This window comes from Sphaeramia orbicularis, chromosome 11 (genome assembly GCF_902148855.1).
Source record: "Sphaeramia orbicularis chromosome 11, fSphaOr1.1, whole genome shotgun sequence".
Taxonomy (NCBI): domain Eukaryota; kingdom Metazoa; phylum Chordata; class Actinopteri; order Kurtiformes; family Apogonidae; genus Sphaeramia; species Sphaeramia orbicularis.
Genome location: NC_043967.1, coordinates 11,027,445 through 11,051,189, shown reverse-complemented (window position 1 = coordinate 11,051,189; position 23,745 = coordinate 11,027,445). Strand labels below are relative to the sequence as shown.

General features: G+C 38.6%; 1 protein-coding gene across 5 annotated transcripts in view; it reads left to right on the top strand.

Moving 5' to 3' along the window:
• elmo1 (engulfment and cell motility 1 (ced-12 homolog, C. elegans)) overlaps window positions 1-23,745 on the top strand; it is a 226,214-nt gene that overhangs the window by 195,367 nt on the left and 7,102 nt on the right. For all 5 annotated transcript variants that reach the window (XM_030147280.1, XM_030147281.1, XM_030147277.1 and 2 more), the window contains 5 exons: window positions 6,540-6,703; window positions 10,789-10,901; window positions 19,584-19,691; window positions 20,602-20,684; window positions 23,530-23,607. In XM_030147280.1, coding sequence (XP_030003140.1) covers window positions 6,540-6,703; window positions 10,789-10,901; window positions 19,584-19,691; window positions 20,602-20,684; window positions 23,530-23,607 — 546 coding nt within the window. The remainder of the gene's footprint in view (window positions 1-6,539; window positions 6,704-10,788; window positions 10,902-19,583; window positions 19,692-20,601; window positions 20,685-23,529; window positions 23,608-23,745) is intronic.

The window sequence follows — 23,745 nt, the reverse complement described above, 5'->3', positions numbered from 1 at the left end:
GTGTCAAAATTTCTTTACCTGCTGAGAGCTGTATTCAGCAATGAAGTAAAGCAACGGCAACACTGGGGCTTTTTTTCTCTTCTTTGACTCTGTTGTTTCTTATGGCAGTGGGTGGTGGTCATGATAATACTGGCTTTATGAGGAACTTCAGCCATGTTTGTGTTACTTATCTACAGTTGTGTTTACAGTTCTATACCAGTCCTTCTGTATGAGTATGTCGTATTTAATATGTGTCGGATTCAGGCAGGCTGAGGGTCTGGAGTCATACGGGGAAAGTTACAGTTGTTCATTACTCCTTCTAGTGTTGATACATGGTATTACAGCAGAGTCTGGAAAGTTTAGAGTTGTGATTCCCAACTGGTGGGCCACGACCCAAAAGTGGGTTGCAAACATGTTTTCAGTGTCTCATGGGCCTTTGCCTGGGTAAAAAATGTTAAGAAACAAATCCTGTGCTTTATTGTTTATGGGGCAGTGCACCGTCCATTCACAGTCCCCAACAGTAGGTGGTGGTAATGTGCTGTAGTGCTAATTATCAACAGACATTTCTCAGCATAAAAGAAGACCCAAAAGTTTGTATTCACAGGATGGAAAAACTCAGGTATGACGACTACATCAGACATGGTTTGTACCCCTCGACCGCCTTCGGGCCGAAGGGGTATTGTAATTGTTTTGCCGTCTGTCTGTCCGCACCTCCATCTGTACGTCTGTCTGTCCATTCAACAATGTAATCGCATTGTCCGAAGAATGCATTGAGATCAATCAATCAAATTTTATGTATATAGCGCCAAATCATAACAAAAGTTATCTCATGACACATTACATATCGAGTCGATCGAAACCAGACTCTAAAGAGATATCCACACCAAATTTATACTGTGGATGCATCTTGGCATGGAGCAGAAACCTACTGAAAATAGGTGACCTTGACCTATTTTTTCAGGGTCAACGATGTAATTGCATTTCCTGAAGAATGTATTGAGATTTCCGCACCAAATTTAAATAAAGACAATCTAATGTAAAGTAAAGGGCAGTAACTTTCAATAGAATCTTACACTATATTTGGCCGAGGGGGATTAAAAGTGCCCAGCACATTATGTTACCTACACTGAGTACAAAAACCTCAGTGTGTTTAATGCTTCAATAAGTGACTGAATACACTTTTAATTTTCAACTGAGTGTACTTTTTAGATTAAATGTAATTTAAAATGTACCTAATTTAGTGTTAAAGGGAATATCTCCATCTTTAGCATCATCATCTGCTGGTCATTTTGGTTTATCATTAAACTTGTCTTCTGTGTTTGCATACTATGATATTCTGTATTATCTCAGGTTCAAAACACACCATCTTTTCAGTAAGTACATTTGAGAAGTTTAACTTTTATCAGTTTGGGTCACGGTTTGTGAGTGAGGGGTGATAGCGGGTCCTGAAGCCAGACCAGTTGAGACCCACTGGTTTAGAGCATATTAGCTGCTCCACTCATACACAGTAGGTGACAGTCATAGACCTTAACATTGGGTGCCACCTGCTATAAGACATACACCAGAAGATATGGAAAATCATAGTATGTTGGACTGTAAATGCAGCCCACTTCCTCTGTAGCTATAAACAGCTCATTCTAAGGTAACAACAACACAAAGATTGTCATTTCTGTGATTATACACTATTAGAAACATAATTATTAAAAGTATGCTACATCTCTACAAATAGATCCTCCCAAGCCCCCCGAAGCTTCCACACTGGACTTTTAAATCATCCAGATTGTACCCAAGACAACGCTAGACAATCTGAAAAAGCTGAGCCTAAATTTATCCTGATAGTGAGCTCAGCCTGCAAAGTTTGTCTGCGCTGACGTCATCTCACCTCTGTGAAGGTGCTCTCTGAGCCATCGGCAGAAAAAAAAGGATGGAGATAAAATATTCATAATGATCCCCGCCCTGTTGTGAAAGGACCATGTGTTCGTATTAAATGTGATGAATATTCGCGGTGTTAATTAGCGTGAGTGCAGCCACATGGGCCAACAGAATTGTTTTCCTGCCGGAGACATGGCTGCAAACAAGGCATATTAATGAACGTTTCCCTGGGGACGGCTCTGCTGAGACACCGGGGTTGGATGGCAGTAATTCTCCAGAGATGAGGATTATGTTAGAAAGTAAGCTCCAGGTGACAATAAGATCTGCTTTGAAAACTCCTAAATTAAAAAACAGGGAAAATTATTGTTGTTTTTATATTACTTCAGGGCACAACTTTAAACTTTTATTTTATTTACAATCTGAAATCACCGGAAATTATACAAAAAATGATAATTAAACTAAAACCAAGCTTTTCACAGGAAAATCTACTTAGAGACAAAACACTGAGACAGAAAATCTCCCCCTGCTCTTTCTAGACGCCCTCTGACAGATCATTTGTAATCTTAATGGGAAAATAAATTAATTTAAGGCTTAATTATCAGCATTATATGTGTGTGTATGTGAGTGGAAATTTATGATGGGAAAGTACGTGGAGTTGTGATTAAAAGTAGTGGACAGGAGTGATGAATCTCTTGTATCATGATTACAAGCTGTGGCTTCGCCCATTTGTCTGTTCGACAATGAGGAGGACAGGCTCTGGTAAGGGTCCTCTGTTTCTCTGCAAAGCAGTTACTAAGACCTCAGTGTAGAAAAAGATAAGACCAGCTCACCGTCTACACTTACAAACACTGTTTCCAGAAAAGTTGGGACATTTTCTAAAATGTAATAAAAACTTAAATCTATGGTTTGTCAATTAACATAAACTTTTGTATAACTGACAAAATTATAAGTTGCAACAGAGAGAAATATTCCAGTTCTGTATGACTCTTCACTCATCAGGATAACTGGTAACATGTGAGGGGTTCAGGGCTGAGTCTTTACAAGAATGGATCATGACTGAACACTGGGATTTATGACTACATTTTGTATCAGTTCAAAAGGAATATGTCAAGGAAAAATTGCAAAGTATTTCTGTTACTATCTACATTTCCTAATGAGCACTGTAGACGGGGTGTGATGTTCAAGCCCTGAAGCAGCATTGCAACATCTGTCATCCTACCATGATGGTACCATGGACTCGAGAGGACTTTAGAAAACCATTGTTACTTACTACAGTCTGCAGCTGCATCTTGGAATGTGATATTAAAAGTGTATTTCATAGGGATTAATAGTATATCAATTTAGTGCTGAGTTCTGCTGACCCAAACTTATCACAGGTGGACTGAAAGACGGTGAAAACGCTTGTTTTATCAAAGAGGAAGAAGAACACCCAAGACCACAAAAGTGCAAAAGCAGCATCTGTGATGGTCTGGGGCTGCATCAGTGTCTACACAGCCAACCTGCATATGTGTGACGGTACTAGAAATGTGAAGACAGAGATTGGGATTTTACAGACATATGCTGTCATGAGGCTGACATGTTTTCATGGTTATTTCAGCAGGACGATCGCAGGCCTCATTCTGACCCAGGTACAACAGTGCACATAGTCACAGAGTGTTGGTGCTGGACTGTCCTGCTGTAGTCTACATCTGTCTAATTGAACATGTTTGCACATCATGAAGAGGAGACTGAGACAGTGGCCACCATGGACTGTTGAGCAGCTTGGGTCTTGAAAGCAGTGAAAATGACCAGAAGTTCCACCTTGTAAAAGTACAACAGTTAGTGTTGGGGAGCAAAGTGGTAATCGTGTCTCTGATCCAACACGTGATTGCATCAAGTCCCTCTTCTCAAATATTTATCTTAACGCCAGATGCATGCATGCCTATCATGCTGTGTCTGAGCTTAATACATCTAATATTTTCCAGGACCTGCATGTACATGCATTTCAATGCATGGATTGCATTCAACTGCATTTCAATGCATGTTATGTCAAGCAATTCTTAGCGTGACCTGATAGTTCCATTTCTGTCACAATTGTCATGTTGTTTATGCAGGGTTATTCTGTTATCCAGCTGATGGAAAATAGACTGTGAATACAGTCTGTGAACTTATTTGCATTTCGAAATGTTAATGCTTTGGTTAAATAATCTAATCAGTTAGAAAATTGCTTTTTTTCCTGGTGGGAGCTGAGTGGTACCTCAGGGGTTTATCAGATCTACATTTAGAAGTGGATTAATTCCTGTCTTTTGCACTTTTCGTATGCAGCACTAACTTTCCAAAAAAAAAGGGACTCTGAGCCCATGCCTCTTTTTAACATAGAGTAAGTGATGCTAATTCCGGGGGATAATCCACGATTGACTGTTGTCTTGAGTCTCTCTGGGTTCTGCGCCAAATGGAGGTTTATGTTAGTCATATTTTTAGTCCCTCTTGCTATTTTCAGTGCCCTCACCCCTGGCTTAATCTGACTAGTGACAGTCCAGAGGTTAGCAAGTTGATGAGTAATGGCCTTGCAGCAATAAACAGCACTGCATAAGGCTAAGTTGGCTTTCATGGCTCACTAAGTTTTAGAGAGGGTTATAAATATTATGTAGCCTAGATGAACTAGAATAGTTATGAACAGGAGAATGTGGCAGTTGTATTGAAAGTCTTGTCATCTTTCATCATAATTGAGTCTACACACTGTTAGGAAGTGTACCCGCAGATTCTGGAGAATGGGGAATTTTCCTGCGTCCTCAAGCACTTGATCAACAAAGCAAGCAGCCACTAGAGGAAAACACAATGGAGTGAAACTAAAGCGAGCAGAGGCAAAGACGGTCTTATTTCTTTCTGTCACCTCACTATGATCTGATCCAGTGAATCAGCATCTGCAGGCCCAGAGGCAAGTGCTAACAAGGCTGATCCATAATCAGTGCTGCTTGTCACGACTCCCATCATTGCTGTGTGCAGAAAGTGGAACAGCGCTGCTCAATTTGGATGGAGAAATGTTAAAAAGCCAAATCGAACTATATTTATGTAGCCTGACGTTGTGTACAGTCCCCAAAACCATTAACCTAAGGATTTGAGTATATTATGAACAATATTGTGTATGCTTTAGACGTGGATATAATCGTCTTTATTGAATTATACTGGGTTGTTCAAATTTTAATTCTAACTATGCAAAAAGAAATTGCTCTACATGAAAGATTAATGACAGCTCTCAGTGAGGATTTTATTTTAAGGGAGAATATCCTCTGCTTTCTACTGAAGATGAATTTATACAACCAGTTATGTTAAAAAGCACTAATAGTCCCGTCATGTCAGAGCTATTTCCTAATGAGTTGAAACACTACTCCACTCAGGCCCTGGGTTTTGTTTCTCACATTCAGCGTGAAGACCTGAGGTCCTGTGAAACCAGTATTAGTTCAAGTAATGATAAGTAATATGTTTCAGCTGCAACAAGTTCTTTCACTCTAACCGATGCAGTGAGTAGTAATTTCTTAAACAACCATCAGTTTGATAGAGACCATAAAGATTGGACTGTGTTTCAAAGGATAAAGGTTATGTGATCTGATGAGTCCAGACTGACCCTGTTCCAGAGTGATGGGCACATCAGAGTGAGAGGTGGATGAAATGATCACCCATCATGCCAAGTGTCCACAGTGCAAGCCTCTGGGGGCAGTATAGTGGGCAGTTTTAGGATCTGGGGTCACTTCAGTCGATCAGGTCTAGGTTCAGCAACATTATGTGTCCAAAAAATCATGGAAATGAATGTTGTCACACTGCATAAGTGTATCGTAATGATGCCACAGTGAATGTGTGCCATCATCAAACCTAAAGGTGGTCCAATGAAATATTAGTGTGGGATGGGACTTTTTTTGACTAGGCTCAAATCACTGTAAATTTTTCTAATTTTATTCCTTCTTTTTCTGCCAGTCTAACATCACATCTTTTTTTTCCCATCTGTGTTTGTGGTCTAACTTAGTTGAGGAGATTGATATTAGCTCCCTGCTCAGTGTTCACATCGTTAATATTTAATGATACTATTTGAATTTCAGAGCATCACTTGTAAAATGTGTGCGTTTGTGTGTCTGTGCAGGACAGTTCAGTGTGTAGACTTTAATTATCTCTTGACAGTAATGAATATACACATGGCTAATTGATCCAGACGTGCATGATGTGTTTAATGTGTTGTTGTGGAGAGCTATCCTATTGTATTGTTGCCGACGCTGAGCACAAAGATCCCTTGAATGCCAGAGGGAAATTGACGAATTGGAACACAGCTCATGTCATGCTTCTGCAGCCACCGCCAAACTAATGGTGTTAGCTTGCTGGGTATTATAGGCTAGCTCTGTCATGCATTTCACTGATGCATGATACTGGGACTAACAGTTGACTAGCTGCTGCTGAAATATTCTGCTTTGCTCTTTTCCTCTTAAGGCTCAGTGCAGCAGATTACAGGCTCCAGTTCAGGAAAAATCATATTATTAATCCTGTCAGGAACAGAGGAGAACTTTATATGCTCCCCCGCCCGTACAAAATGGAGTGGGGTTAGTTTTGGCTTCCCAACAGTACCCTATGTTTGGCTGCACACACACACTCATATAACCCATGACCGCAGAATCCGTGATGATGTGAACCCCCTCTCCTCTCGTTGTCTCTTTGTGCTGCAGGTAATGCAGGTGGTGAGGGAGCAGATCATGCGAGCACTGACTCTTAAGCCTAATTCCTTGGACCAGTTCAAGAGTCGCCTGCAGAACCTGAGCTACACAGAAATCCTGAAGATACGCCAGTCCGAAAGGATGAATCAGGAAGACTTTCAGTCCCGCCCAATCCTGTGAGTATGAAGACTTTTAGCCGCGTTCCAGTTAATTCCATGAGGGTTACAGGCTGTCCCAATGTCACATTGGCAGATGCACAATTACTCCTGCAGATATTTTAAGCACATTTTACATGATTCTAGATTTCTGCAGATTTTCTCTGGTGGAATTACCTGCAGTTCAAAGTATCAGTATTATGGTATGCAGACTTTTACAAATTTACAAAGACATGACAGAAAATCATGTATTTTGTAGCCCTACTATAGAGCGATAAGAAACTGTATTTATAGTATAGAGTCATACCAAACAATTCTAGTTAAAGTGTTAAAAAATAAGATAAGTAAAACAATAAATGTATGCCATTTATATTATGAAATATAACTTTTACTAGGATTTAACATGGTAAGGTTAGATAGAATCAGGCAGTTGGTCCCATAAGTACCATGACAAAAGAACAAACATGAATTAGAAAGTTCCAACCTACCAAGTAGATTGTCCATGTCAAGTCAACGTCATCTTCAGGTGCTGTCCTATTCTTGTTTATACCATTTCTATCCCTTGCACCACCCCGACTACTGTAGGTGACATCAGTGTGTTAGCCCTTTTCCACATGTAGCAGGTGCTATTACAGTTTATGACCATAGGTTTGGTGTTCAGAGCATCTTAACTAAAAATAAATTGGTTCAGAATGTGGAGCTGGAACCACAAAGTAAGAGGTTTTCTCTTGAGTTGTAGTGTATACAGTTGTATGTATATATTGGAAAGAGGGGATGGAGACAGCAGCTATGCAGGGTTAAGGATAAAGGCTTAAGAATTTCAGACACTGAAAATAAAGTTGTCAAAAAGTGGACCTGGATGAGTAATACATTACTATGTAATCACCTCCATCAGTGAGGCATCCTTGAATGAAAGCATTCAACTCCAAACCCGCTGAAGCACAGGTTTGTTCAATAAATCACACCAAGGTTCCACAGATCCTGAACAGAGACAGTTCAAGAACCTGCTGTTGTAGAACTCCACATTGGTCTGGCCTTGTGTCCAGTCTTGGTCTCATCTCAGTCTCAAGTGCATTTTTTGTTCAGCCTCATTTTAGTCTTGGAGGAAGTGGAGGAAGCTCTGGATTTTATCTCAGTTGTGAGTCAAGACCACACTTTTAGGGGTCTGTGATTTATTTAACATCATTACTTAGGTTTAAAAAAAAAAAGATCTTGTCTTTTAGATGTAAAAGTTAGCTTCAGTTCTTGATTTGTGTTTCCACAGGCTGCCTCATTCTGCTATTCACTGACTATAGATGTTGTCTCCTTCCATATATCAATATGGAGGGATAGATAATCTATTAGGTTTTTAATACTTGGTGTCCACCAAAAGTAAATGTTGTTTTTACTTTGACTCAGTCTTTCCTAGTGCTGGTCTTGGTAATGACTTGGCCTCAATTTAGGTCGTCTAGACTACATCACTACAAGAACCATTTGTTGGAAAGGAGACATAATTACTGACTCTTTATTAATATGTAGCCTAATGTGTGACAGACAGCTTTGTTCTTAGGAAGTGCAAATTTGAACACATGGAGTCGTGAAAGACGTGCTGTTGAGTCACACTCCCACAGTAATAATATGCTCGTGATATTTCTGTTGTCAGTTTTCCTTCTTCTCCTGTACCTCATCAAGTCAAAAGACACAAATGAGGACATAATTTGCATCTACAAAAAAGATCTATTGTCATTAATTTCCTTGTAATTGCTTCTGTTTTCGGTCTGGTTGCATTTGTCAACCAAATGTCAATGTTGGCCAAAAGCGTGTTCCTCTCATGATAGAAAATATGCATCATATTCAGATGTGTCTGCAAATGGTATTCCCAGTGAATGCTTCATTAATGACCCTTCAGTTCATTACACATGGAGAGCTAGTCTCTAATAGATCATTCATTGACTGATCGTGGATGCAGGCCTCGTAATGGAGAACATTGTTTTGTCCTGCCTGTATTTAATGGAGTAGCTAGCACTATTGAAAAATCGTTTCACTGAGAAGGTTTGTTCCTTTGAACTGTAATCAATGGTGAGCCGAGGGCTTATTGAATCAATAGTAGAAGGGTAGAGACCAAACTTTAGCAACCAATTAGACCCAGCAGAGAAAGCAGAACAAAAGAGAAGCAAGTTGATGAAAATGTATCCTAAACTAAACATGTCCTAACATACTTTCTAATCCTGTACTTAATGAGCATTTTTGTTTCTAGCTACAGTCACTAACCACACATTTAGCCTAGAATTTTAAACCTTTTTTTTTGCATTGGGTATTGCATTGATTTCAACATGAACTAGAAAAAAAAAGTCATTTTTCATGTTTGAATCCACTGCAGCTGTTTAGAGTCATTCTGATAGGAGGGATCAAGTACTATCTCTGAGTAGAACAATGAAATGTAAATGCTCGTTTTAACATTTTATCACAGGATGTCTGTTCAAATCACAGCACAATAAGTCTCTCTTCGACAGTGTGAGACCACCCAAGGCTGGAATTTTCCTCTAATCAATACAATACAGTCATGACCAGTAAACACAATGAGCAGAACATGTCAGACTGCAGATTTAAAGGGAAACTGTGTTACCTGCTTCAGTTGCTGCCAGTTTTCTTTAACACTTATTATCGTGGTCGACTTTAGACATTTGGAGAAGGTGAAGAGGGAACATTATGGCATCAGATCAAACTACTGTCTCCGGTAGAATATTTGATTTATGGTAATGAAAACTCTCCTAAGCACATCTTAGGGTGGTATTTTTAGTCAAACGCTGCTTTTGCAATGTATATGTAGCAGGTTCTTTATATACAGAGTTGCTTACACCAACAACTATCAAAACTGACACGGCAGGTCAGCTCAGAAATGCTGAGAACTCAGAAAAGCACATCTTAATTTTAATGCAGAGTCCAGGAAATTTGGGTGAAAAGTGGCTTTGCTTAATTTATTATTGATTCCTAATTCATCATGTTCTTGGCTGTATTTTACTGATACACCACGTCTGTGCTTCACATTTTCACAAGGTTAGAAAGAACTTTTGGAGAAGTAGAATACTTAACTTTTCTGGTCTTCTAAAGACCTGATGCAGTGGCAGTTTTTCTTTTGTAAATGTCTGAGAGTACAATTCCTCAGGCCTTTAATTCAATAGTCCGATTTTCTGCATTTTCTGGAAAGGCTCAGACTAAAATTGAAATGGAAGCTGCTTCCTTAGAAACTCTCAGACAAAAACAATCTTGCTTCTGTCTGGCTTGGTCAGAACGATGGCTATCACAATCCATCCTTCCTCCGATTAGCCACACCTTTCCCACTAGCTGTTGCTTTAAAGATGTCAGAATAAATGCCCAGCTACAGATCAATGTAATGACTGGAGTCACTGATGAGGCAAATACGTAAGACAGGGAGAGCGAGGAGACAAATGAAGGAAGGCAAGAGCGGATGAGCCTGAAGCACAGAGGGAAGGAAAGGGATAGAAATTAGACCAGGACTGCGACCAATGGGGGTTTATGTGTCTGGAAGAGTTAAAGTCCTGTCACAGTCTGACAGTATTTCAAATAACAAAATAAAGTGAAAGAGATAGAATGCATCTATAATGATGTGAAATAAAAGATGTGGAGCACCACTGTTGGAGCAGATAATATACATAATTTATGATGACTAGTGCTGTGCGCTTGACATTCATATGCAACACTGACGCACACACATGTACACGCATAAATAAATTACAACGATCCAAGCGGGAACATCCACAGCACAGATTTCCACTGATCAGTCTTTTGGGATTCTGTTCATGACATTTTTATGCATATGTGTACATGTGTACGGAAGTATATCTGCACATGTGGCACGTGCAGCTTCTCATTCTACATTCCCACTTGACACCTTATGCAAGGCATTTTCTAAGTCTGAAAAATATTGCACAATACTAGAAAATAGGGGATATGTAACAGAATTGATTTCCAAATCCTATACCATGTTCTAGTTTGCTTTTGACCTGCACTGCAACACTGTACGGGTGTGGTTTTTACGCAGTTCAGTTAATTCTCTTTAAACTAACGGTTTGTGTTTTATGTGTTGATCTTCTGTTGTTCTCCAGGGAGCTGAGGGAGAAGATTCAGCCAGAGATCATGGAGCTGATCAAACAGCAGAGACTCAACAGGTTGTGTGAGGGAACCTGCTTCAGGAAAATCAGTAGTCGTAGGAGGCAAGGTGAGACTCGCAGTAAACACACACACACACACACACACACACACACACACAAACCTATAAACACATAAAGCATACGCTGCCGTCATTCTCACATCATAACCTAGAGGTGAAGCTGAAGCCAGAGGAGTCTCTTAAAGTTTAATACTGCTGTGGGTCCAGTTTTCTGTCTCCACCCTTTAGAGTAACTTTAGACCTCAAATAATATTTAGGGATCCTTAAAAATAAATGTATAGGGATAATTCAAAATTAAACAATACGTTATTTCAATGGTGCCTTCATGAGCCACAAATATGGCATTGTCTACAACTCTTAACTCTATTGAATTCCAGCACAGACATGGATGTCCTCACAGTCATGCAATAATGTATAACTAACCATATCATATAAATGATGTATGATCAAATATTCAAAAAGCACATCAAAATGGTAGAATTTTTAATGAATATAGTTTTCTCCTAATGTCTTACTAGCATTACTGTATAACCAAGATTTCTTATTTTGAAAAAACAATCCCATTTTTGACATCATTTGACTTTTTTTCCCATATTTCCTGATTATTTTACAAGAAAGACAATTTTTGTCAGTTGTCCGACATGCTCTCATTTATTTCATAATTTCATACAGGGTTTTTATTGAAGTCACAACAAAAATAAAAAAATATATATAATACAATAGATTCATTTAGTTAAGTAATTGATTGGTTATATCATGATTTGCATTATATACTGTGCCAATTTTATATAATGCAAGAAGTATAAGCATACATAGATATATAGATGCAGGTTTGTAATAAAATGACATACTTTAATTTTGTGAGAAAGCAAAATACATTTTAAGACATTAAAATCGCTAAAGTGAAGGCACTGTCTTGAAATTCTCACAACAACATCTTGGTATCTGCTTCCTCTTCTTATATACTTCATATATACCCAGAAACCACATAGGCAGTGTCCGTGAATCATCCTTTCCATCTTTTCATCACTGCTTTTTATTTATGCCTCCTCTCTGCTTCTCCATCCATCGGCTTCTTCCATTTGGTTTGTAAAAACCCACTGGAGGCATGTTATCACAGAGGATCTTTAAGGTTCTCGGCTGCTTTGGATCTGTTCGCACACAAGTTTTTTGTGTCTGACTTGAAAACATTAGGAGGTGCAGAACACATATATCTTTCTGTCTGTCTTCTCAGCATTTGTGTCTGCACACACACACACACACACACACAGACACACACACACACACATATATGTATAGTATGAAACTCAAAGGTACTTGGAGAAAGCTGAAAACAGAATAAACACACATTTATACATGTGTCAAGTTATATTCCAGAGAAGATTTGTGGAAGAAAATGAAAGAATGACAAAAGAGCAGACAGCAGTAACCCCGGGCTCTACACTATGGATAGTGGAGTAAAAATGATAAAGCAGTTCATTCTTTTACTGTTAGATTACATAAACCAGGCATTTTGTACCAAATCCTATCACACTTTCTCACAGCTAGGGTCATTGTAGTGAACTTTAAATCAGATTTTCTCTTACGCCACACAAAGATTTAATTTACGTAGTCACGTGCACAGACTGTACACCAACTCTACTTAATGTAGTTCAAGTGTTGATGGTTTTCTCAGGGAGTCCATCAAGGACAGAAAAAGAATAAATGTAGAAAGTGAGCATCCAACTCAGACAGAAATGTGTTGGAATGATTTGGCCCAATGTTGTGTTTCATATTCACTGCCTGAAGAAAGAGAGAAAGATGGACAGAAGGAATAAGTAGAAAGAGGGGAGTCACCACATTCACTTCTAAGCTGCGTAATATACTGCTCTTCAGTCAAAGAGGATTTAATCTGCTTGAGAACTGATCCTTTCACTCGTCTGTCCTCCCTCTCGCACTTTCTCTCACCTCTCTGTCACTTTTCTTTCAGTCTACTTATACAAAGGAAAAAAAATAGAATAAAAAATGAGAAAATGCAGTGACAAGCTTCTTCTGGGCTGGTGTGCTGTTACTCTACTTTTCAGTTTCTTTGCTGCCACTGTACTTCCAATAAGTCAAATCAAACAGAGTAAAACCTGGTGGATCCCCCCCTCCCTTTTTTTTTTTTTTTCCCCCACCAGTGTATTCGGGCATTTTGAAGCCTGATCGTGATGTGTCTAGGCAGCTGTCATAAAGATGTTGTCAGAGCTGGATTATGAACCCACAAATGAAAAAAAAAAGCAGTCGAGGAAAAAGGATGTGAATTGAAAAGAACTTACCAGACATGTTCAAAAGAAAAGCATCACCCAGATAGAGCATCTGATTGTCATTCACCGCTTGTCTCTGGCTAATTTACGCTTGTCTGGTTTTTATGCATCAATATGCTGTGAAGAGTGTCATATTACCATATTATGGTTACTACTTCAGAAATCCTAGAAAGCCCATGAAAGGAGCTGAAGAATACATAGTGTGTGTATGCAGCCACAGAGGACCAATAGACAGAAACAAAGCCATTAGCCATTCAGGAACAGCAGACATGCTCACAGCTGTATATAAAGCAGAACATGAACCCCACTGGATTTAATTTAGCGCACTAGCCTGTAGGTTTACACCCGCTTTAATCATCTGCAACAGCATGCTGTCTGTACTGGAGGAAAGTCATCAACCTGCTCCGAGCTGTAACTGTAGCTGTTTATGTCTCTGAGGACACTTGAAGGAGTCAAGGACGCACTGGTGTCCCCACAACACCACTGACACTACTTGAATGTCTGCTACACTTTGTGCTCACTTTGTGTTTTTTTTTTTTTTTGGGTTGTTCTATTTTTTCATTGTACATGTATAAATGTACACCAGAGATGGGGACTCGAATTGCACTTCACACTCGACTCTCACCGAACGACTTTTCAAGCAGCTTCAATGGCAGAGAAATTGTCAGTGTCTGAGTAAAAGCGAGAGAGGTTTGATGGAGTCGAGACGCACTTAAGTTGAATTATTTGATGTAAGGTGGTATAAAAAAAAAAACTCAGTCTGAACTGTCTTAAATCTGTTTTTTCTTCTGTCTTGATGATCTGACCAAATCAAACCTCTTTTATACAGATATATTATAGGGTTTCAGCCTAGAATCATACAAATCACGTGAACATTGTCATTTTTTCCAGCACCAAAACAGGAAGCAGTAAACTATTACAATTACAGTTATTTATATATAATGATCTAAATGCCTAATGTCAGATGTTTAATTTCAGTAGAAACGTAGTAAAAAATAAATAAAAATCCAGTTTGGTGTGTTGCAAATGTGGAGAAGTGATGGTATTGCTGAAGGATGATGATGATGATGATGAACCCTTTTGTTCTTCCTCTGCAGATAAATCATTACAGTTTTTTTAGCGCCTCCAAGAAACAAGACTGTTTGGACATTTAAATACCATTATCCAGTGTATTTTACTTTTCTTTTTTGTAGTTAAGAGCCCAGACCTGAATGAATTTGCTATGAACACTGAAGTTTATTCAGTAAATCTTCAAATCTGAAGCTCTAAGCAGATTCTTACTGGTATGTGAGAAAGATCGAGCTTACACTCACAACACAATAGATAAAAACAAAAGCGAACATGATTCAAGAGGAATGTAGTGGCAGTCTTGTGTTTAAAAATCTTCTAAGAGACATTACCTTGAAATCTGAGAGGAGGTCATACTTGAGTCTATTCAAAGCGTGAAAATTTTGACATAAATTTCATACAGACTTTAATTTTTGAAGTTTCGGTTCATAAACGGTAACAACTTTTGTTCCACATGCATGCAGTCACAGATGACTGTAATCTGCAGCAACAAAACCATCATGAACTCACCTGCAACCACTGTGTCATTTGTCATAAATATTTAGCGACAAAATCTTTGCACAAGGGTCAATCAATGCAAATTTAGGAGGTAACAAAATAAAGTATCCTGGCATGTAATTTACAAAAACACTCCTGGAAAGGTCATTTTTACAATTTATGAGTACCTATGGATGGCAGTGCTTTTGTCTTTTAGTCGGACATCAATACTTTAGTCTATATTGTATGTGTACATTCATTTAGAGGGCAAGGAAAGTTGTTATTTTTTAGCTACCAAACAGCTAATCATTGCTGATGTTCAGGCTGATACATAAATGAGCATTGGTAATATAGTGCAGGACATGCTTTGAATTAGATTTAGCAGTGCGGTGTTCTAAGCAGACCAGATTGCACGCGGCAGACGATGTAACTTGAGACTTCTCTTGGACTTAAATGACTTTTAAGAATCTCTGATGTATCTCCATTATATGCCTCCCTTTATTTTCCCGTATACCATCTTTCTTTCGCCCACACATATCGCTCTTTTGCCTCTTCTCTCTCAGGCTTCATTTTTATGTCTGTACTTATGTACTGGGGGACACTTTGTCTCAGAAATTCAGCAAAGCGAACAAGAATAAAGGAAGAGCCCTGTTACAAGTCTCCTCTCCAACTTTATGTGTCACATGAAATAGGATGTTAAATCAAGATGAGGGAGTTGCATACTAAATGGTGAGCTTATAAGTCTAATCATTTTTTCTTGTCTGTGGCGCACAAAGAAAACTTTTCACAGACTAAACTTATCAGACGTGTTGCTTTTCTGTCTACTCTCATGTACAGTATGTGGTGGATGTTTTTACACATGAGTATAAAAATATAAAAAATCAAATGTGCCCTCCCCCCCTGTCCTCCCTCATCATCATCTTGTACAACTATTTCAAAGTCCTTCAGCCCACGGGGACTCAAGTGCCTCCATCAAATATTAATTTAGCTGACTTCAGTGACGATGACTCTACTTTCTACTGTACCTTCCAAAGTGACAATCAACCTTTTAAAGGAGGATGCTTTGCTGTAAAAGCCCAGACTGATGGTGTTTTCAAGTCTGAAAGGAAGAGCACTACCTGTGCAGTCTTTAAATGGAAGATATGGCAGGTAAAAGCACTTGTGGTTCAGCCAAGTGTGCTTTGTGTCAGTATTTCACAAAAGTTAACTTGGAAATTTGAAGTCACATATGTGTCTCGGTGGAAGTCAAACATAAAAATCTACCATAAATTGCTCCTATATAGCTCCAGAGCTTGTGTATCATTTTACTTTTTCAAGGTCAAAACAATACACCTGTCACTAATCAAACCCCACTGGAATCCAGACACGTTTATGTTTTGCAAACAGCAAAAATGATACTTCCTGTCATTTACGTCCTGGTTTCTAGTTAGGTTTCAGTAGTTTTGAAATATAAAATTCAACTTTTGTTATCAAATTTTTAGGAACCAAGCAGTAAGACTACCAGGAGACAGGATTAAAGTTTCAAGTGTGGGTTTTTATTCACCCAAAAATCTTCCAAAAATGATTACAAATGATAGTTTTAACAATTAAGTATATAAAAGAGGTCAACATAACAGAGCTGTATTCAAAAATAATAGCAATTAAGGCTGAGAACAAGAACTGATACTTCAAACAAACTGACAAAAACAGACCTAACAAAATGAGACAAAGGGGGAACATATATAGTGGCTTGGCCAAACCATTAAACAAACAAAGGGAAAACAAACAAACTAAATACAACTGAAGCTTTGGTAACATTAAGTTCCCCCATGACAACACAGCCCATGGTTCGTCCTGATGAGGCGGCTGCAGTATATAATGCTGCTCCACCCTTGGCCACGTCTTTTTACCAGATCAGGATGGCAACAGGAACTCCACCACATAGTAACTCAAACAAAGGAACCAAGGATTAATATAAAAAACCTAAATAATTTAATGGTCACCCTACACTGTTAATGTATGTGCACCTATACAACAGTGTACAATTGAAATAAAGAAATACAAAATAAACTAAACTGTGTATGTTAAATGACTGACTGCAACTAAAAACCATGTGTTGCTAACCAAACTTACAGAAATAATGAGATATGAAAACTAATAAGGTGATAACATGTTTGTAGAAATGTAGAGACAGCTAACCTAGGAAGCTAACAGCAGCTAACGTTAATTAGAGAAATTAATTTAGCTAAAGTGAGGAAGCAATTCAGACTGAGGCAAAATTCCCCAAAATATGTCTTTTTACAAACCTAAAACATCAGAAGTGTTTTGAGAAAACAATGATGCATGGACCCCCACTTATTCTAATTAATAAAAAAAATATATAACTAATATTGTGCTTTGTTACAACAATGTATTAGACACTTTTTACAAAGGAACAAAAACTATGGAAGAAGTATGGAAGAATCTTCTGTTTCATCACTTGTGGAACAAAGACCACATGAACTAAATCTAGAACAAAAAACAGATCAGCAAGATAATGTCAGCAGTAAACACACAGTCCAAACAAAGATAAATAATGTCAGCGAGCCAGGTTACACAGTATTCACCACAGAGAAGTACAAGAAATACATAACTCACATGCAAATACACACAAACATATGACTGCGATAGCATGGTGCATATTTTACATTTTAAGTGGGAATAAAAAAAAAATAGGTTCACTACCCATTTTGAATCTGAGCCTGTAGTTTATTTAAGAAAGGCCAGATTTCAACATTTGTGCTGGAATGGAATTAGGTCTAACATGAATTGGCTTCATGCAGCCACAGGAACACATATCGGCTAAAATTTGCTTAGAGGTCTTATTTCTGTCTCTGTGTGCACGAAATCAATATAAGTGAATCCTCAAAGGAACTTTGTGTTGGTAAATGCAAGTTATGCAAATTTACAGGATTTCAGTTCTGTTGCAATAAGTCAATGGTCATATGAACTATGTTTTCAGGTCAAAAATGTTCAATTTCATCACAATTAATGCTATATTTTCATGTCACAAATGGCCAAGTTATATTTTAACTGATTTTACCTGAAAAACAAATATTCTGTTCTTTTAGATTCCCCAGTTTTTCTTACAAGATTCTATCCTACATATCACGTTTTATTTTTACAAGTTCAATATGGAGTATCATGCTGATCCATCCTGCTTATGTTACACCAATACATACATGAAGAATGTCACAGGTCACTTTTGAAATCAGCAGTTTTCTAATAATAAGCATTTTTATAAAGAAATAACAATTCTATATTGTTATTTACTCTTTAGTATGACGATAAACTATACAATAAATAATTCTGATCCTAGTTTTTGCACAGGGATCATTAGTGTAAACGGTGACATGGCTGCAGAGCATCAGTATGATGGGATCTGTAACAACCATGTCACATCCGTCCACTGACACATTTTGTGTTTTTGTGTCAGCTGTTATTGTTTTAGATCCACAACACTAACATTTATGAATAAGAGGATAATTAGCAATAGTAAGTATATAAGTTTATTACTAATGAAGTACTGGTACTGACCAGAGCATCATGGGTAATGTCACGTCCGTCCATCAGCAAAAGTTTTCACATACACGTCCTATTCAAAATCTAATATTTCTGAAAATATAGCTTCCACTGTCAAATAATATCAGTAGTCTGTGCACAAATGTATTAGCATTATTTCAACACAGTTCTAGGCATTTCTTACAGCTTTTTTTTTTGACAAAAATGGCCACTCATTTGACCCCCTAAGTAAATTTTAGCTGATATGTGCTTGTATAGAAACATGTGCAAAATCATCAACAGCATTAGTTAAGCTGAACAGTGGATTTCGTCCCCACCCAAACCCCCACTCTCCTCACAGCCGCCTCACATCTCTGTCTGCTCCCTGTCGACTAGTGCCACTCTGCACCACCCTGGCACCACCAACTGTCTATTTTCAGCAATTAGGATTTGGACCGTGCCACCCGTGCTCACGCCAGCCAGACCTCCCCAGTCTGTGCACACTCACTGCCAGTTTAGCTCGGTGCCCACCCTGGCAGGGAACCCCTAAAGAACACCAGAGTGGCCACAGAGGCCGGTGGAGGCATTGACCAGCACTTCACAAACACAGCTGGTAGTTACAGGCATCCACTGCAGGAGGATGTCCGAACAGCTGCCAGGGGTTAAATCCAGTCAACTCCATCTGCAGCTGTGTCTTCTTAAAGTGTCAGTGGTGTTTACCTGAAGGGGGATTTAGGAGGATATGATATTCATAATTATGTTTTCATCAGAATCCTATTTTTGTTAATTTAGAATGAGCCATTTATATCTACATAAGGAGCAGGTCACTGTTAATAGGCCACTACGATGACATGTTTCTCCTCACAATGGATTTCCTCCTTTTTCCCATTTTATAGTAGTTGACAACTAGGATTATTTTTCATCCAGTATACCAGTCTATTTCATTTGGTTACCTCATTCTGGTGTCATTTTGTTGCTAAAATATCTTGTAGCTATTCCCTTAAATAAAGTTACAACATATGTATATAGATCTAATGTAATATAATATCAGGTAGTGTTGTGCCTCATTGTAGCCAAAAAACCTGTGAATTGCTTAATGTGTTTGTATGTTTTTGTTGAGTCATTGTTAAAATGATGAAGGCCAACTGTCTGTTTGTTTGTTGCCTCTCAAAATCCCTCCATCATGCAGAGCATCATGGCCCATCTGTGGATTTTCTTCAAGGCTGCTTTTTTTGCCATGTTAATTTTCCCTCCTGTTGGTGACTCATACTGTCCCATATGATGTCTTCTGCCAGCCACTGACTTATTTCATAACTCTTCTAAATCTGCCTCTAACCCCTTCCTCCCGTATGTCTTTGTTTTTCTCTTTGTTTCCTTTCAGATAAGTTTTGGTATTGTCGTCTGTCTCCGAACCATAAAGTTCTGCACTACGGAGATCTGGAGGAGAGCCCTCAGGGTGAGGTGCCCCACGACTCTTTACAGGACAAACGTGAGTATTGTTTAGAGAAGGGTGGAGAGTTCTTATGGCCTTTAATACCTTTTATGCAATTTGTCACAGAATTTATTGAACATAGTATGTAGTTTATATATTTCACAGGTACATAAGGGTGAAGTTAAAACCCGCAATGATGGAAAATCACACCCAAAAGAGCACAGTAAAGATATCATAGGAATCTACAAAACCACTATTACACATTACATTTTAAATGTCACTTTTAATGACACATTTCAAAATTAATGTGGAATTGAGGTTTTTCTGGGGGGGGTGTTAGAAAATACTTAATAATTGTCATATTTACAATGAGCTCACCAATGAAATGTTTTTGACATCACAGCATTTCTAATTCTTTTTCGTGCCTAGACAGTGCCTGTGTTTACATGCTCCAAATATTCTGCTCTTATTCTGAATAGACGCAATATAATTGGCATATGTCCAAAAATTCCTAACTCATAGTACCCAAATACAATATGCTGTTTAAATGATGCCTTTAGGGGAATATTAGTGGGAATGTAAATGTATGAAATAGAAGAATGCATTGCATCACAATATTTAACAGAGCCACTGAGAACATAAATATCTAAATGTAGAAGATAAATCTACATATCCACTGATGTCAAAAATTGTCCAAAAAAGGAGAATTGCTGTGACTTGAGCACATATGTATGTAACATTGTTTTAAGTGCACAGACTTTATGTGCTCTGAAAATACACAAGGTCTGAGACGAGTGATTCTGTCACTGACTTGGACTGTTGGTGTTAATATCAATGTTCTTCCAAACGCAGACACAAGGACAGATCTGTGCAGGATTTTAACTTCTAATCATTGGGCTAGACCAGCTAGACATGTGTTGTCATAAAAATGATGCTGTTGCCATTTACTCCGTTGTTTTCTCTGCAGTGCCTGTGGCTGATATCAAAGCTGTTATCACCGGCAAGGACTGTCCTCACATGAAGGAGAAAGGAGCCCTGAAGCAAAACAAGGTGTGTCTGTTTAGTGTGTGCACACGCGTGTCTACATGTGCACATGTGTAGGTGGGTGTGTATCGTAGGCGAGAGACAATTTTTGTGTGTGTGTGTCTGTGCAAAAGTTGCATAACATGATGTTAGTTACATAATTTAGCTTTGGGAAATAACACAATAACTTGCATCTTGGTGGTTACGACACAGAAGATTTCTACTGGTGGCATAATGTGGAAATAAATCACAGAGTGGCCCTTTGGCTAAATCAACAGAAGTTACTGAAAACATCTTGACTGGCATCTTTTCTTTGCTGAAAGCACTACAATGACATGCCCTCTAAGGAGGTTTAACCAGAATGAAAGAGCCATCTTGTCTGCGTCTGTGTGTACATCACCCCCTCCTCTAATGCACTTTACCTCTGCAACCCCCCCAGCCCCCCACATTCAACCACCCACGGGACTCTGATATATTGGATCTTGGATAAACAGCCTTGAAGACAAAGGAGCGCACCTCCTTCCTGCTTTGTCTCTTTTATTACCTTGTCGATAAGCGCAGGTCTAGGAGAACGACCCAAGGGGGGTCCGTGGGCTGTCTGCAGGCCTGTCCCAGCCTTGTGAATGAGAATACAAGCACATTTCATTACTCACTGTTACAAGGCCAGCCAAAGTCACCTCTGTGGGCTTTAGAGCAGACCCAGCATGTGGACAAAAGTGGGACAAAAGTGTGTGAAGCTCAGTAGTTTTTAACAGATTTACAAATATTTCTCATCATCACAATTTTCCATAATTATTCCATTTATAATTGCATTCCCTCCAGGTCATACTTTGCTCTTTTTGGAATATTTTGCACCGTAAGACACGCGTGTTATTTGAAAAACAGGTGCACCGACCTGGAAGTGCAGTTTGCATGTGAGCCGTATTTTGCATCTCATTAACAAGATGCACCTCTGTCCTTTATTGTTATTCATCTGGAAGAGGTTCATGCACATGACTGGCAGATATGATAAGGGAGGCTGATTGCATGTTATGCTGTGGTGCAGTGTTGCAAGGCTCAGATCAGCAATAAAGAGCGGCTTTTATAAAATAAGGCTGTGCTGAAGAGGAGAATATTAGATTACACAGTATTTTATTGAATTGTGCTTTGCAAAACGAGGAAGATGCACTTAATTGTTTCATGAACAAAACTACACAATAAAGAGCTGTAATAAATAAACACAATATCTACAGTATTTACAACAACCAGTGAAGAGGAAAGTGCAGTCTGTGCAGTCATAAACATGAACTGCTTACGAAGTTACTATTGGAGCTCCTAAGTTGCTAATGCACCATTGTGAGCACTGTGATGATTTATGGAAGGGCACTGTCTGTTCTTTTTGTGGAGACCCCTGTGTCAGCATCATGAACCACACATCCACTTACATTTTGTTTTTATAAGGTTTTTTGTTTGTTTGTTTGTTTGTTTGTTTGTTTGTTTGTTTGTTTGTTTGTTTGTTTGTTTGTTTGTTTGTTTGTTTTAGAGGCTTTCTGACCTGTGACAAAATTCCCATGATGATCCACATAGCACGCAAAGTACTGTCTGACTACTCAACCACCAGAAGCCACATGGGAAAAAAAAACCTCAGGAATGCCTCAGTGGAGTTTTATTTCTTCCTTATCCATTCTGTAAAACATTTTAGAAACATATGATCAGAATTCTTTATTAATCCCAGGGGAAAATTATTATTATCCTTCTATATAAAAATGTGTCCATAATGACAAGTTTTTGGAGTATAGTAATACAGTAAATATGGCCTTACTAAAAGTCTTCGAAGCCATCCGAAATACCTCACAGAGTAAATAAATGCCTTATAGTCCAACCAAGGGCTTTAGGTATACATATAAACTAAATTAAAGAAAGAAAAAAAAATATTTTGAAAATACATCAAGAGCAGATATACTGCCAAAGCAGTGTTCACTCTCATTGGACATTTTCTCCTTTAACAAAAACCAAATGTCTTTTCAGACCACAAAGCAGCTTTTAACACCTTAGAAATTCTCAAAAACACTTGAGGGTCACGTATGAAAACATGTCTGAAGTGAACAATTCGAGTGCACATACTTTAGTGTTACTACTCGACCACCTTTAAAACTCAAGGAACACTTACTAACACCTTCTAACACCAAAAAAATGCTTAATAAATATACATGAAAACCTGTCCAGAATGACCCTTTTCAGAGCGTGTCCTCTAATCTGACTCGCCCCCCTCTGGAGGTTGTAGGCGACCATCTGTAAAACTCAACCTGAAACTCCTCAAGGAACACTTATTCCACCTTCTAACACAGAGAAATGCTTTCTAAATGTATATAAAACCTGTCCAGAATGACGGAATGTTTTAATTATGAGATTAGCAGATGCCTAAGTACATAAATCAGATGCCAATTTCACACAGATTGTAAGCATACATTCAGTAAATTGTTGTCATGTAAATAAATCTGGCTCTGGCGTTCCCCTCTATGTCACACTACATTTATTTTCTCTGTGAGAATCCAGCATCGTCTAAAGGAGCGTGTCCTTAATCACACTGTATCACCAGATCACCCAGATATTTTTCAGTCTCTAAAGTTACACCAGGTGTTTCTCTGAGTTTTATCCCCAATGCGCTATGAGCTGCATCTGACGCAACAGATGGTGGCGCGACTTGAGGCGGAGATTGCTTTGGTATGACAGCATTGTGGTGTAAAACTAAACTGTTATTGCTTTTTTTTTTCTCTTTCTGCTCCCTTTTCTTCTTTCCCTCCTCCCCTTTCCACTGTTTGCATCTCTGTCTTTACACCATTTTCTATGTCTCACCCTCCCCCATCTGCTTTTTACCCTGTCTTTTCTGCAGGAGGTGTTAGAGCTGGCCTTCTCTGTCCTCTACGAGTCGGACGAGTATTTAAACTTTATTGCTCCTGACAAGCATGAGGTAAGCCCACGGTAGCCAACCCTCTGGTCGTTTCTGGTGTCAGACAGAATGAGCATGTGTTAGGGCAGTCAAGTTGATAAATCAAGAAGGCAAACTCAGCTCTGGAAGAATGAAGGAACCACTGGTTTTCATATTTAT